The sequence below is a fragment of the Bombus bifarius genome, unplaced genomic scaffold (genome assembly GCF_011952205.1).
Source record: "Bombus bifarius isolate JDL3187 unplaced genomic scaffold, Bbif_JDL3187 scf7180000009200, whole genome shotgun sequence".
NCBI classification, from domain to species: domain Eukaryota; kingdom Metazoa; phylum Arthropoda; class Insecta; order Hymenoptera; family Apidae; genus Bombus; species Bombus bifarius.
Genome location: NW_022884965.1, coordinates 5655848 through 5672559, shown reverse-complemented (window position 1 = coordinate 5672559; position 16712 = coordinate 5655848). Strand labels below are relative to the sequence as shown.

Here is a 16712-nt window from a genome sequence, read left to right as displayed (position 1 = left end):
TCAACTTAGAAATGATTCAAATGGTTCAGGCTTTCTTCAAATTATTCGATAGAATAATTACATGCATGCATTTACGTGATACAATGTTGTATTATTTGACACAGAAATTAGGTACATACATTCGTGTGCTCAATTTCAATTTCTGTATCAAATAACTTGAAAGAAAACCTCAAGAATAAAAAAAAGATACAAAAATATGGAAGATCCGTTTCTCGACAAAATTTCCGAAATACAATCGCATCGATGCATAATGATGGGCATTATTCGACAACGTGAGAGAGTGAAATTAAGATCGTGACTGACTGACTCGCGTCTTACGTGACATCGGCCAGAGACACGCTTCGAAAGGTCTAACCGCATCCTTGCGCCGCAGTTACGCGGTTACGTAAGAAGAAAAGTCAGACAACCAGGTGGCGAGAACAGGATAGCCAACTGTGCTCGAGGTGGGGACGAGAAAAGTCGAGAAAAGTGTGCTCAGCCAAACGAGATTCCAGAAAATACGCGGCTCCTCATAAAAGACGCTATATATATGTGTGTGTACTACTTACGCTGCTTTATCTTTAAAAAGATTGACCAAATTAATTTAAGATGTATAATTACTAAGGACACGCGTTTAAGTTAGATTCGAGGTTTTCAAGGAAATAGAAAAGATGAGAGAAACGTGATTTTTAAATCTTTGATATTTTGAGTGCTGGAATAAGATTAAGAGGATTTTACGAGATTTTGAAGATCTTTCGACAGTTTTATTAGTAAAGTAATTAATGGTTGAGGATTTATTAGTAGATGTATAATTAAGGGATAATCTTGTTAATAGAATAATTGATAGTCTGGGATTTGTTGACGGAATAACTTCATTAACAGAATAATTAATAGTTCAGGATTCGTTAATAGAATAATCGCTAGTTTAGTATTTATGAGTAGAATAATTTTGTTAATAGGATAATCGTTTTAACTTTCCGTTCAAATAGATTTGTACACGCGTAAGATCAAGAAATACCACCGATGTGAAAGATTATACGTATCAATATACAGAATTTTAAAGTCAGATCTCAGTATTAAGATAAGTGTGTCTAGATTGCAACGATTAACGTTTACAAGTGGATAGCATTTGCGAAATTCACAAGCGTTAAATCGTGTCGCGTCTAATTGGCAAGGAAGTGAATCTGTTAGGTTAACTAAGTACGCCGACGATGATCGTTACAGGATCGTATTTCGAGGCCGACCTATCATTGAAAAAAGCTCCTGTACCATTTTACTTAATTAAACGCCTATCCAATCCGATTTATATCTATCGAATGATCGCGGAGAAAGTAATTGCGGAAACATCAAGCGGACAAATACAAAAAATACGAAAATTTTTCCATTTCACAAAATCAACGAAAACAAACTTACTATATTGATCCTGCGTAAGCTTCGTTCATATGAATCGCCCTATAAAATCTAACCTAAAAACCGAAGTTGATAAGTTCAATGAGCTACGAGCCAATAATTTCAACAGACGCTGTACTTTATGTATCAAAGCCTAATAAGTGATTAAACTTCACATCGATTGCCTAATTAAACAAAAATAATATACTCGTCATAGTCGTTCTGTATGTTCTTCGTATATGTGAATCACCTTATAAAACTTAACCTAAAAGTCACGTTTAACAAGTTCAACGAGCTACGAAGCGATTTCGGCAGACATTGAAGTTCGTATCTGAAAGCCTAACGATCGATTATTAAACTTTACTTCGATCCTCTAATTAGACGGACAATCGATACTCCATTGTAACGCGATTATACTTGACGGTATTATGATCGCGTGCAGGTAAAATCAGCATGGCTTCGCAAAAGCGAAAGTCAATTATTTCGTTCGCTCGAGTCGTTATGCAAAATTCTGCTAATATGCGGCGTGCTGGTTATTTATAGAGTGACTGGACAATTCTCTGGACTTTCTAGGCCTGTTACCCGCGACCGGGGTCGCAATTTTGACGACCTTTCGATTAATGGCCGCACATTATGCGTGATTATATAATCCTAAGTAGGAGATTCTACAGGAGAAGAAGAAGAAGTAGAGCTCCGTTTATATCAACGCATACAGCTATAGTGCATCAGTAAATTTGCTAATTTTTCCTACTATCAAATATTCTTTATTTAAAATTATTATTTTTTGCGTGTGAGTAATCAGAAGTTTAACGAAATGCATACTTTGCAATAATGTCTACTTACGTAACGAATGTTTAACCATTTAAGGAACATTGTTCGATCACATTTCTTTAGTTGTATTCGGGGAATTCTAAGTCGAATTTTATAAACTGTATTTATTAAACTGGATGTACAAAAGCTATTTTATAAGACCGAGTCTATAAAATTGAATCTAGAAAGTGAATTTGATACATTACACTTCTTGAATCAAATTTATAAAGTAGAACTCATGCAATTGAATCTATAAAACTGAACTTGTTGAAACGAGTTTGTTACGTCGAATTTATATTGAATTCGCGATATCCGCAGTCTGATTATGCAATTAAGTTTCAATTACATGCATTTAGAAGTTAAGATATCCAAGGAATAGAAGATACGAATTCTCAAAATCTATAATATTCGCAATATAACACCGCTATAATATTCGCTGTACCATTCGATAAGTATCAAAATGGTGAGCGAAATGAAGCAGACAGGAGAATGATGGACAGCACGAATTTGCGAACAACGTCGCGAATGAATCATTCGCAAATGGTTGAATCATTTGTACGTTTACGATGCGAGGGCGTGCGCCGCGTTGACGCCACGCATGGAAACGAGCACCGTTGATCGCGGCGTATCGCGATCGAGAGAAGAAAGTCCCTGCCCGATGGTGAACGAACCGGGTTGCGTGGCACGCCGCTTCCAGGCAGAAGCGTGAACAATGCGGAAGAATATTTCTCGAACGATCGAAAAGATACCAGTCTATTTCCGCGTTTTCCAAACCAAGGAAAATGGATCATAACTCCGCTTCGAAATGCCAAACGAACAGTGTATCGACATTTTCTTTTCGATCGACGAGTACTTCTTCTCTCCATGATAATAGGGTCGAACGTTTGTTATTGCAATTTTAGTACTCTTATGCGGTGTTCAATTTGGAAAAAGGAACTCAAGACGAGGTAAAACAAATATATCGTTTAGATTCGTTGACTATCGGTGCAAAATAATTCTTCGCTGCTATAAGCATGGTCGTGATATAATCTCAAATATCATTAGGCTTCCAAACTAATTTCGAAATCAGAGTCTGTTTCAAAACAAGAGTCGATCTGTTTTACGATTAGAAATCCATTACTGAATTTCACTACCCACGAATCCATTAATCACTGCGAGTTTATACTCGCTGAACCTTACTGCATTGACAATTTGCAACTGTATTCTCAGAAATATACGTCAACCTATAACCGTATCGGATATCTCTTTGATAGCTTTCCAGTTGATTCCCTAGATCAAGTTACGACTTCGTTTCTAATCCAATCGATCCTTTTGCTAATTTATTCGGTACTCTGTCGGTCACTGTGTGATTTCCTTTAAAATCTCCTTGACAGAATTGTGAACAGTCTGAAATCTCGTTAATCGAGTCGCTGGCTGCCACTGCATTTACAAACTTGCTCCAAATGTTGTCGATGTATTTGCAATTATATATATCTAAGGACATGGTCCTAAGAAGATGATCAATCTACGCAGAACGAGAGCATCGTAACGAGAAAACGTACGAACGACCTTAAAAGAGGTCGAACAGATCGCCAATAGAAGGCAAGCAGTCGTGAGTTTCGTAGACAACGAATGACTCATTGATTATTGCATTCGTGTAGTAACCGCGGGGGCGGTTTTCGCTCATCTTTCGGTAGAAATGCAACCGTGGGACGCCTCAAGAAAGTCTTACGACAGCGTAAATTGAAATTTTTACGGAATTATTGATTTCAAACTGTCAGATAATCTATCTCCCATGAAACAATTAATTCTCTCTTTTTTTTTAAATATTCTCTCTTAATGACGAATGAGCATTTGTCTAAAGTGATTTTATACCATTCCCTACAATGTACGCATGTTACAACGACATGTGCGTTTCGATATTTTCCAACTAATTTTTCGACTAAAATATCTAAAAGCTGAAGTAAAATATCTGAAACGCCCAAAGTACCTAAATTCCAGTCTCCATAGACATTGCTAATCTCAACACGAGAAACCCTACCGCCGTTGCCTTGTCGAGAAATACAGGATACGTATAGTCAAAGCTTTGAACACTAAAACAAGCCATCCCCGAGGAACGACACATAAAATTCCTGGTCTGGACGCAAACGGCAGGCTTTGTATTCATTACACTCGCCATTTGCGTGTTGGAAGAGTCGCGTCTCTGGACCACCAGCCGTGAAACGTGCGAATCCACCTTTGTACAAGCGTATTTACATTCACGTAGGAGCTAAATGGAAGTTGCATCGGGCAAGGAATGCAGCCTCGTGGGACATCCGTCCGTGAAACGTATGCATCGCGGTCGAACCACGTGGGACGTTCGTATACACTACTGTTCATAAGTCGACTCGAAGTAACAGTATTCGAGTATTGCCTAATTTGCACAAAAGTTAACGATAAATCAATAACTAGGAAATTAGAATAGAATCCGTAGGCACGTTCGATCGCCTGGCAATTTTATTACCTCGAGAAAATCTGTTTGTCGAAAGAATTCTTCAACGTATCTTTTACCAAAGAATTTTCTGAGATAGTGAAATTCGGAGACAGAGCCCTGAGAATTTTCTCCCAAAATATCCTTCATCGAAGAATTTTCCGAGGTATTAAAGCTGTTAAGGTAATTCCTGGTTCTATAGAACGCGTAGAAATTCCAAACTTTTGAACGTCAGTGTACGTCCACTTGTTTGCGATTTTATTGCGGCTCGTACATCCTCCTGTCTTCCCAGAAAATCCTTTGCGTCCGTCTCCGGTGAATCGACTTATGTATCTTCCTCCTTGTAAGCCTTGTCGAGAGTCTCGAATGTTTCTCGTGGAGAATAGTAAGCCTTTGATTTGGGTTTAAGGCGTGTATACTATACCACACAGGGATTTTTTTTAGCAAACAGCGTGGGAGGATGACTGAGAAGTACGTATTTTCGTTTAGAGAGGAATTCGGTTTCGGAGTATTTTGTTTAAACTGTATTATCGAGGACTTTTTCAACAGTTTTCAAATGTAAGAGTGAAAGAAAAATACGACGTAGTAACGGGTATATTAAAAAAAAATTTCATTGATCCTACAAGCATAATTCAATATCTAATGCAAAATAAAAAAGGAACAAAGGAAATTTAATCTAATCAAAAATTCTAGCAAAGTAATTAAATTATTCAAAAAACGTGTCTAATTGGTGGTAGATATCACGAGGCACGTCTTCGCGTGTAGATGGTGTATCGCGATACTAACTGGGTTTTCGTGTCGAGTCAAGGTGTTTCCTACGTGAACGTAAACACGAGACCGTACGTCGGCCACGATACGAGAATCGCGAATGAATCGTGCCGATGGGAGGAAAGGAGAGAATCTCGTACGGCGGAAGAATCGCGAATAGTTTCGGTGCACACATACGCCATTCTGTCCAGGCAACGCTAATTGCTCAAGAACCTGCCATTAGTTTCTTCATTTCTCTCCCTTGCGACTACCAACTAGGATCGATCGGCGCGATCATTAATTGGACATGTCGATTAAAATTACTTGAATTTCTGAGACACTGGCAAATATTTTACAATTTTTACGTATCTTATATCCGCCGATTAAACGTAAAGGTTAACGTAAATTTACGCAGGTTAAATATACGGAATATGAAAAAGTCAGATGCGTCAATTTCCGATGATACTTATTATCACAGGTTAAAAGTATAAAATATAAGAAAAGTTCGTTATGAGATGTTCTTCCACCATCAATGGTGATAACGACGATAGAACAACATTTAATTTAACGGATGGTATTGAAACGTACGTAGTGAACGTAGTGAAAAAGAGAAAAGAAAAAGAAAATGGAAGGTAGTAGAGCGATAAAGTACAGAAGGATGCAGTGCATGCACTCCATGCAGCCAGTTGCATGCCATTTGCACTTCCTCCACGCATTGTTCGGTTTCCCTCCGACTTTCGAGGACCTCGTATGCAACGAGGCAAGTTGAGTTAGGTCAACCCTCGATCCGAGGCTGCGTATTCCTCCTCGGATGCATTGTTCCCGCGATGCACCATATTGCATTCCATTATTTCGACCACATGCGTGCAACCGAGGCAACGATTGATTCGCGAGGGGAGTTGAATTTTACTCGAAATTTCCACTAAACTTGTTGCTGGCAAATCGACGGTAACATCTTTCTTTCGAATTTTTCGAATCGGTAAATTAGATTGATAGGAGAGATGATAGGAGAGAATTAGGTTGACGAGACTCACCTTGCAACAAAAATCCATGCAGCGCGAGGTTCATGGCTACGATCAATTCCTTCAGCCTGAAACAGAAGAATTTTTCGTGGTTAGTGATTAAATTTCTGGCAAAAATTTTATTTTATTTTACTTTCTCACGGTATTATTATTAAAGTATAAATTAGTGGATATTAATAAATGTTTGTTCAACATTGGATATAAATTTATCGAATTTATTCTGTAATAAATAACGTAACGTCAATTGATATATATATATATATATATATATATATATATATATATATATATATATATATTATTTGTCATATAGTAAGTGTAACATTATTTGAAATATTTATTATTTAGAAATTATTCTTTCAAATAGAGAAGAGATTGAGATCTGCGATAGCGTAGATGAAAATACACGTTTCAAAGATGTACTGGTCAGGTTCAAGAGAGAATACGTAAAGTTTCCGAGCGGATAGGAATGAATTTACTTTGTTCAGAGATTCTTGTACGCCTTCGTGCAATTTAGCCGCAATTAGCATCTCTTAGCGTTGCATTATTGCCATCTATCATTCGTCAGTCTTGAAAAGCGGGAATTTTCTGATCGATCCCTCGATTCTGCCCGAACATTGCGTCCGTTCGATCAATTAAAAGCAATTAGTCTTATGAAAGACCACGTTTAAGCCGATCGTACGTGAAATGCGCGGATAATTGTGGCGATTGTACTGCTCTTGGGCAACCTATCCGCGAAGCACATAATTTAGCGAAGTTCTCTAAACAGCGATCGAGTAGTCGTTTTGAACGAATCTTTCAATGTTAGTAAATGCTCCTTATTCTCGATGAAATACAATAAAAGAGAAAAAGAGAACAAACATCGAGCGTTTACAGAAAAGTACCAACTTTATAATCCATCGACCATTCAGCACACCTAGATCAATTCTCAAACTTGTTCAAACTCCGAAATCTAACATGCCACTACTTCAAACTGCTCCAAACTTTATCAAACAGGATTCAAACTTTTTCAAACAGGACCAAATAAAAAGCTACACGAGAGTACCAAACTACTAGAAAATTTAGGGTAGAAAAGAAATTTCGTCTAACTGGTTAAACGAAGCCACTGGAAGTCAGAGCTTCGATCATTCGGATCGATAAAATTCGAACATGTGCAGTGGATCAACGGTGGCGCACTCGAAAGTCCTCGTCGGAGCACAATGGCCGCGTTGCAGCGGAATTAATTCAGGTCGAGCACGTAGGAACACGAGCGGGTAACGGTGCCTCTTTGCAAGCCACAAAACGGCCAACGGAATTGTTTCTGGCACGGCAGACTTCTTTTCCCCGTTTTCGCGATCCTTGCTTAAGTACTGAGCCAATTAATAATCTCTTCCTATCTCATGTCAAAATTGATTCGATGCTCTTTACACGTAGTTCGTTCCATCGCATCATTTTCATAGTACAAAATTATCATTAATCTTACTTCTATCGTTAAAGCTTACATTCATATACGTATAATTCGATTCATTTCATTTTTTGAAAACCTTGAAGATCCAACGATGTCAAACGTCGTCAAATGCATCGATAACTACAACTATCGATAACTCCGATTTGCTTTACAATCGACGAAGCGCTCGAACGAGTAATAAATAAATTCCGTGAAATGATCGTCATTGAATAAATGTGGGAAAGGAACGTTGGAAACGAAGAATGGAGGGATCCAGCGAGAGCAACAAAGTCAAGTAAAGTTTCGTCAGATCTTGTAATAGGAATGAACCACCCGATTGTGGTATTTTGTTTCGCTTAGCGCGTCACGAAAACGTCCACCGACGTCTTGGTCGATCGCGGCCCTCGTGGTGAATACGAAATCGAGGAACACGGCCGCCATTAACGTGCGTACAATTCCTGATGAGCCGTGCTCTTTCGTCTCCTGTACCGTAACCATTCGTCGAGGACTCGTCGGGAATTTCATGTACCGCGACCTCGTGGAACCAAAAATTTAAAAATTTGATAAACTCTGAGAAATGAGTTTTTTAATATCAAACGTAACATACTGTTTGGTAATTCGTCGTTTTCTAAGGACGAAGAAGCAACGATAACGTAAGAAGTTGACGGATTTGCAGAATTTTGTCTTTTCGATATTAATGAAAAAGTTCTTCATAGATTTCCTATATACGATAGTTTTATATGAAAGTTTTATGGGAACCTTTTCTTTGGAAAATGTAACATAATGTTCGTCGGTTTGTCGTCTTCTTAGGACAAAGAAGTAACGCGAATGTAAGCATTTGATAGATTTCGAGTAAATATACACGAGCTTAAAGAATCGTTTACGTTGTCCCGGGGAGAAATGGAAATGTGCAGTTATGTGAAAATTGTGATTCATGCAAGATATGATCGTATGCATGGTTGCACGGTTTCTTTCTTTCCTTTGCATCCGTGGCGATCCTCTTTCGCCTTAAAGACGATTTTCACCTTACGTAAAACCGGCACATCGGCCGTGACTCGTTTCCATGGCGAACGACTTTCCCCGATTCTGTATCGCGAACGTTGTACAGTTTAAAAACGATCGATGCCACGCCTTTGGATACTTGCCAGATAATCATATGGTTACTTTTCTCATTACAAACGATTTTACGCTCTTTTCATTCGTCGGGTAAGCTTTCGTACAACGAATTTTTGGTATTGCTTGCGTATAATGATCATTTTTCGTCTTATATAAAAAAAAAATGGAATTTAATTTTTTGCCTTACATAAAAGTTCATTACAATGAACAATGATTTACATCTGCCTGTTTTACGATATTCTTCCTCGAGTTACTTAACAGTTTTTGATCAAATCTTACTTCAAAGTTCCACACCGCAGTTTATATAATTCCTGTGCACTGTATACTTCACACCTGAGAACGGAACTTTACTTAAATAAACTAAAAAACTTTGCTTCTTTCACTCGCTGTAATTTCACTAGACCTGGTAGCGGATCAAACACTTTCCAACGATATCAAACTCGTTTGCTAATACAGTTCGCTAGGAATATATAAAGTATAGTACTTTCCAGTCATTTTTACTGTTACATAGCTACTTACTATTTCAGTAAGGATCAAAGAGAAGAAACATGTAAAAATGTCCGTACCGAGTAAATATTTCTTTCTGCTTTTCCCTTTCTATTTTTAAAAGTAGAAAATTCAAGGACGTCTGGAAAGGCTACTTGACTAGCGACGACTGTATTATGTGCAGGTGAATTCGTGTAAAGAACCTCTAAGCAGGTCGTTTCGTAATTGATTACGGGTCTCATTGATGATTGCAATTAAGCTGTTACACGAATCCTTAACTTTTTACCTACCTAAAAATCTAATCAAATTTAACGTATTATCGTCATAACCTAAGCTAATCTATCTAACTTGATTTAATTTAAGCTAATCTAATCTGACCTAGATACATTTTGAATCAAATAGCATTCAGTCGTACAAAGTGCTTCGAAACTCGAAATTCGCATTAGAAAGTCGAAGACCGAAATCCAGCTGCGCGAAGCCACGGGGACAACGTCTGAATGCACCGGAGGATCTAGATCACGGAGGACGAGGATCGACACGCGAGGCCGCGGGCAATATCCGGTCGATCGATCTACGAGCGGAAACGAGGACCGTTCTCCGTTCAGAAAAGGGATTGTTCCACTCGACTATAACGTAACACGTTCAATCGTCTCGGGAAAATCGTTTTCTTCGAAACGTAGCGAGGGCGAGTTCGTGATGACTCTGTGTGCCGGGACGAAGTCGATCGATCGTTTTAGAAAGTCGAGGATGCGCTCGAGGAGGATCTTAAATCATTCGTTGGCAAATAAATCCTCCGTTGCCGTTACCTTGACACTTAACGACGCTGTTATGAATATTGTAATGTGGTCGAGATTGAAATAGCCATGGAACGGTGAAATGTTAATTTGTTCGAGGAAACGTTTGCAAATTTTTACGCTTTTTACGAAGAAAGATTTTTTTTCCTAAGACAAAGACAGGTGTCGTTGACGCGTAATGTGAGTTACGACTTAACCCTTAAATCGAAGATTAGGAAATAGAAAATTGAGACGTGCAAGATTAAGAACTAAATCATTTGCTTGATCTTCGCATCGCTGTGTTCTACTACGGTCACTTTCATTTTTCCAATTTTATTTTTCTAACGAAAATATATCACGATACATCTAAAGCTATCATACGTTAATCTTCTTATACATTTGCTGGCTATTTACTATATTTTACGTTGAAACGAAGAAAACAGAAGTAGTCCACGATCCATTCATCCGCGGATCTAGAATCCTCGATTCGCAACTCTCGATCTCGAGGCTGATTTATGTATCCCCGAGTGGATTCCGTGTGCTCTAGAAAGATTTTCTCCGTCGATAGCTCGTTCAATCGTTGCGCTTTTACATAAACCGAGGACACAGGTGTTCCTTCAGGGCTAGAAAGAAAGCTGCGCGCTCGACTTTTCATGTTTTTGACCGAGTATCGTCGCGATAGCGATCGATTAGGCAAGAAGAACACGACGAAGAGTCGATCGACCCAGCGATAATTAACTGGTTACGTAAAGTTGTAAGAAAGAAGGATGAATCGTCGCGTGGATGAAATTCTTCCCGATGTATTCCCGGATAGAAAATGAATCGACTAGAGTACTAAATATAAATATAATTTTGGATATTTAGACATGTCTCTGTTAAGTAAATTTTCTTTTAGGAATTTGCTTTCGAAAGCCTAAAATATTTTAATTCGCAGGCCATCAAAATTCTAAATATGTGAAAACCTAAAATATATGTATTCCAATTCTACCTGAATTTCAAAGATTTGACAGCTTAAAATATTCTAATTTCCAGAGCATCCAAATATTTGAGATTTGAAAATACCTAAATTCTCGAACTATCTGAATGCCAAATATTTGAATCCGTAAATTACGCGCGTCTTGCAAAATTCATCGACCATGGAATATCAAGAAACTATTTAGAATTATAACAGCGTTTCTATGACGAAAGATATTTAGAATTGCAATGGGCTATTTAGATCGACATTCGTTCGATCTCGAAATGGACTAGTTACTCTCCCGCATCGTGGGAATCGTACGATTTAGACAAAGACTAATTGATCACTGGCAAACGATGCTGCGTTTGCTTTCACTTTCCATAAAATCGTCTCGAATTGAAACATAACGTCCGAGGAAGGTGGAATCGTGCTACGAAATCGGCAATCGTAGACCAACGCGATGTCAGAAAGAGAATGGAGATTCGCTCTGCTCTCAACCAGCCATCCTTCGAGCTGATTCACTGCGATTGCACGTAGAACGAATACGTTGAAAGCGAGGAGATCTGGATCATCGATTGAATATGTATAAACGTTCTAGAAAATAAGAATAAAACCATGTTTTTCAACGAAAAAAATTTCTTCATTCAGCTGTGATATTTTCATACAATTTAACTTCTGAGAATCCAAGGAAATAGTAAAAGTAACAGTAAAAGGACCGGTATAAGTCCTTAAGTCGTTTGTCAATAATAAATCAAATTATAAAGAATTGAGTTTCCGATATTCAAATACCCAAGACATCTTAGTTCTAATTGTTTAAGTTACTAACATATTGGAGGCCTCAAAATCCAAATTTCCAAAATAATTGAATTTCAAATAATCCTAATCCATTTAAATTCCCAAATATTATCGTATTTAAGTTACCAAGATATCCAAGTCCTTAAATTCCAATTCGCACTACCTGAATTCCAATCTAAATCTCTAAGTACCTGACTGATTAAACTTTCAAAAACCTACAACTGAGATATTTATCAAATTAAATAATGCGAACAAAATATTTTGTTCGCCGAACAAGACAATACTCTGATGTGAATCGTAAAGGAACAATGAGATATTATAAAATACGTAGCGACAAGAGAAATTGCGTTACGATAATGTAACTATTTCCATACACAACTCTGCGCGTTATGCTTACACCATGTGCAAGAGCCAACGAAAAGAAAAATGGACGATTGTAACGAAACTTTCGGCTTTCCCCTTACGTTTGATCGAAGCTAGACCCCCGCTAGACCAGCGATTGCAGACTCAGATTATGTAAATTGTTACACATACAAAACAAATCTCCGTTCTCCGTTCGATCGCTCTTAAATGGCCGATTTGTTGATCGTAGCGCCGATACATTGATACGGTTAACTCGCGTGTGCCTTATTACACTTTCAAAATGCCCGCTGTCGAGGAATTCGAGCGACAATATTTTCAGCAAATGAAATTCGGCAGAACTCTGCGGGTTTATTAACACACAAAGAACGGGATAAATCGATCCTGCCTCGAATAATAATTTCGTCCGTTTATCCGCTGCTTCGGTGTATGGTGCGATTAGATTTTTGAACTCTTGGTTTCTTGGTTCTTTGCAAGTTTCAAATTCGGGGAGTTGCTTGAAAATTTTAAATTTAGAATTCTTCGTTTGCTTTGCGGAATTTTAACTTGCACGGTATCTAAATTCCGAGCTACGTACCTGAATTTCAAAATGCCTAAATTCCAAAGACATTTGGTCCCAGGATATTTAAATTCCTAGCTCTCGGTTTGTGTATCTGAATTCGAAAAGGTTTCCGAATTTCTAGATATCCAAATTAAAAAATACCTGGTTTCCAAAGAACATAAATCCATGTAGCTACTTGAATTTCAAAATATACCTGGTCAAAAAGATACCTGAATTTCTAATCATTTTGATTCAGAAATTCTCGAATTCTTAAATCCATCGGTTCGTAATATTTATCGCCATCTACATAACCAGATATACTTATCGTTAAAGGTTTTCTGCAACAAATAATTTAATCTGAAGCACAGACCACCAAGCGTAACTCGGAATTCTAATCGCTACGATGTAAAACGTCGAAGAAATGAAATTACACTTCCACCGTGAGTCACTAGGGCCACATCAGCCAACCGCGTTAACCGATCATTTATATCTCGCCGCGTTTCCGTGTTACAATAAATTCGCTATCGGGCGATCGCACACAGCGTAACATTATCCATATTTAATGCGCGTCTTTAATAAAACAGAATAAATGATTACGAAACGGTTACGAAAGCTACCGCCCGATGTTAGACTCCGTGAAATGTCAATTTTCTGCTCGCACCGTGATAAATAAACTTATTTACACTTTCGATCTTGCAACATTTTTCCCAATCGAACTGAACGTTATTATAATTCACCATGATCGCATAACCATGTCACCATAGAATCGAATATTTTTATTATTACGAGACTTCGAACCTCGTTTATTTTACTATGCACGTGTGAAAATTGAACAGGCTATAAATCGATCGTCCGTCCTTTCGCCAGACACTTTCGAGGAATTCATTAGAATTCGTTAGAAGTGTCGCGACACGCTTCGATCGCATTTCGATGCATTCGACAACGAAATAGGGAAACAAATCCTGCTACAAATCTGTTCAACGTAAATCAGTGTCAACTGTTTTGGTGTGTTACAAATTTTACCAATTAGATTGGTCTATTAGTAAATGAAATACTCTCCTTTTTCACATGTATCTTTCACCATACGTGTAAATTAGAATTCAAAGTAATTACTATACGTATTTTAGTTGATCCTACATATTCCACGGTATCGTCATAGTAATAGAAACGTATAGAAATAATGTCAATGATACTGTAATACAAAGTACATATGCAATGACGAGCTAATCGTCAACGGATTGATATGTAAATGCCACGATAAATACAATGACGTGCCAATAGCACGTTTCTCGTAGCAACTGTGTATGATCTTTCGATATGGAGAAAATATTGGGTTTTTAGTGTCCTAATTTGACTTTAGGGTTTGAGGGATTGGATTTTTACTGACATTGGGCGTTACCTCAACATGAATTCTCAAAGCGATTACAGAGTCACTTTCTCCTTTTTGAAAAGGCCGGATCGATGATGTCAATCGTAAAGAATATCGAACTCTCATACGATACTGTAAATTTCTCTTTACGACTGTAGCCGAAACACGTTCGATCGTTTCGGCGACGTTTACATGTTGTTACAAAGTACTGCACGCCCACGTAACGCCGGTGTAAACGAGGTCGTGTGTAATAGACAGAGTTCTTCAGAGCCCAGCTCGCTCTTTGCTTTCTTCTATTCCATACTTTGCCGTCTTCCGTTACCCATTTCATTTCGCTGATCTTGGAATTGCTGCGCATCTTCTAGTGATACGAGCATTTCACGATTCTCGAAACGATTGCCTATTTTCTACTCACTCGCTCGAAAGATAGCTATCTTCGATTTATCGGAATCTTCTATCTTAAGACCGATGAATAAGAACGTTTAACCAGATGAATCAGAAGTTGCAGGATAGTTACGAAGCATTCCGGGGTCAAGAGACTTTAAACTTCATAATCGTGAAATTTTATGTTTCTCCTAAAGGAACCTCGCGGCTATGTAATCTGGCCATGATCGTCACAGAGCCACAAAATGTGTTGCAGACCGTACAGAAACTTTAGGCTTCGAACCTTTAGCAAGAAATGGTACTGCATTTAGACTATTTGAAAGTTTAACGAATTTCACGCTTCTGCCGTGCTAACGCAACCAACAGCTAACATTTTTGGCTGCAAGCTTTTTTAACTCAAATTGAAGGGGTAAAATCAACCCTCCAAATGTCGATACCATAAGCCTTCGCCAAAGTTAAGATTAAGATTTGGACGACGGTTGGATGATTCCATAGCCGGGTTGCAAAATGCATAAAATTTTGTTTGATTACAGTACCCATGTACACCGATGTTTTCGCAATAAAGAATGTAATTTTTCATTGTTAAATGCACAGTCGCTGTATTTTTTCAAACTAGCAGCTTCATGGTACCGTGCGCTTAACAGAAATACTTTCACGAATGATCGAATGAGAAGAAGCTTCTTCGATACCCATCGTATTTCTGTCAGTGTCTATTTTGTCAGATTAGATCGACCAGCCAAAGGAATTCGTTCGAAATCGACAACGGAGGAAATGAAATCCTCGTAGCGGAGAATGGAGTTACTGTAGTGTATCGGTGTATACACAGGGTATCTCATTGAAATCGAACGTCTAGATTATTTTCATTGTTATCGACGATAAAATAAGATAACGTAAACCCCTGTTAATAATTTTCAGAATGTTTTCATGAATTAACGTTTTTTTTTTATCATAAACTATACATTTCTTATAAAATGATAGAAAATATATTATTACTATGCAAAGGATATCAGTGGCCTTAGATCGCTCTTCAAGATAATCTTGTGCGAACAAACTTTTTTCAATAGTTTCAATAGCAGTGAAAGTATCGGAGATACTTAATTTCAGCGAGACACGCTATATAGCAAACGAGAAATGAATTCACCCAGCTATCTTCGAATCGCGAAACATCTACCGAATCTATTAACATCGAATAGAACACAGATGTCTCCGTAAAAGAGATATCGCGTTAGAAACGAGATTGGACGATTAAACAGAAAATCTGATCGGGTCTCGATCGCTATTGGCGTCTCATTTGCATTACAAATCAGTCTTTCCCACTGTAATTTTCGTACCTCCTTGTTCGTTATAAAGGTTAACAGCTCAATTTTGAGATTAACTGATTCAAGATTAGTACGTGAAGCAGTTAAACGTGAGATAATTACAAGTTTGGACCGCAAAAAATTGTTATATTTTCTATAAATAAATCATGTGGCGAAAGATATAGTACATATATATATATATTATTGTAAAAAGTTATAACTTATAGTCAGTTCGTAATAACGATGCCACGATCATTTTAGAAATCAATTTTCTTGAAAACGAAACCTGCTACAAGAAAACTTATTCCACATTTTCGACTCGACTTTTTCAAAAGGATTGCATTTCACGAATTAAAATATTGTTACATGTCTTGCCGAGAGAAAGCTGTTTACTCTCAGAGACCATCTGTAGAGAACTAGAACTTTGTTAGAAAAACGTAATACTCGAGCTAGTAAGAACGAAATCGTCGGTCTCCGTTAATCTTCGTTGAAACGCTGCTCGATTAACGTGTTTGGTTCGATTCAGTCTCAAGTAGATTCACCGAGGGCTCTGACGTTTTCCATTTTCTTTGACGGCTTTATTGAATGGAGCAGGCGTAACGATGGTGAAACTGTGCCTCAGCTGTTGAAAGTCAATCTGAGAGTTGAAACTCGAAAAAAGAAGCTTACGAGTGAATCCAGATGAAAAGCAGAGGTACAAGGCCGGACATTGCATTTTGTAATGCCTGATTCACGCTGCACGCTTCGCTGTCCTCGAAGCAGCTCAAGCCACGTTCACGCTTGCACGGATCATTGATTCGATCTTCGAATGTT

At 38.0% G+C, this 16712-nt stretch overlaps 1 protein-coding gene across 6 annotated transcripts in view; it reads right to left on the bottom strand.

Moving 5' to 3' along the window:
* The window catches only part of LOC117214165 (myb-like protein X), a 62306-nt gene that overhangs the window by 21668 nt on the left and 23926 nt on the right, over positions 1-16712 (bottom strand). For all 6 annotated transcript variants that reach the window (XM_033460015.1, XM_033460016.1, XM_033460017.1 and 3 more), the window contains one exon: positions 6409-6464. In XM_033460015.1, the coding sequence (XP_033315906.1) occupies positions 6409-6442 (34 nt within the window). In that variant the 5' untranslated portion in view covers positions 6443-6464. The remainder of the gene's footprint in view (positions 1-6408; positions 6465-16712) is intronic.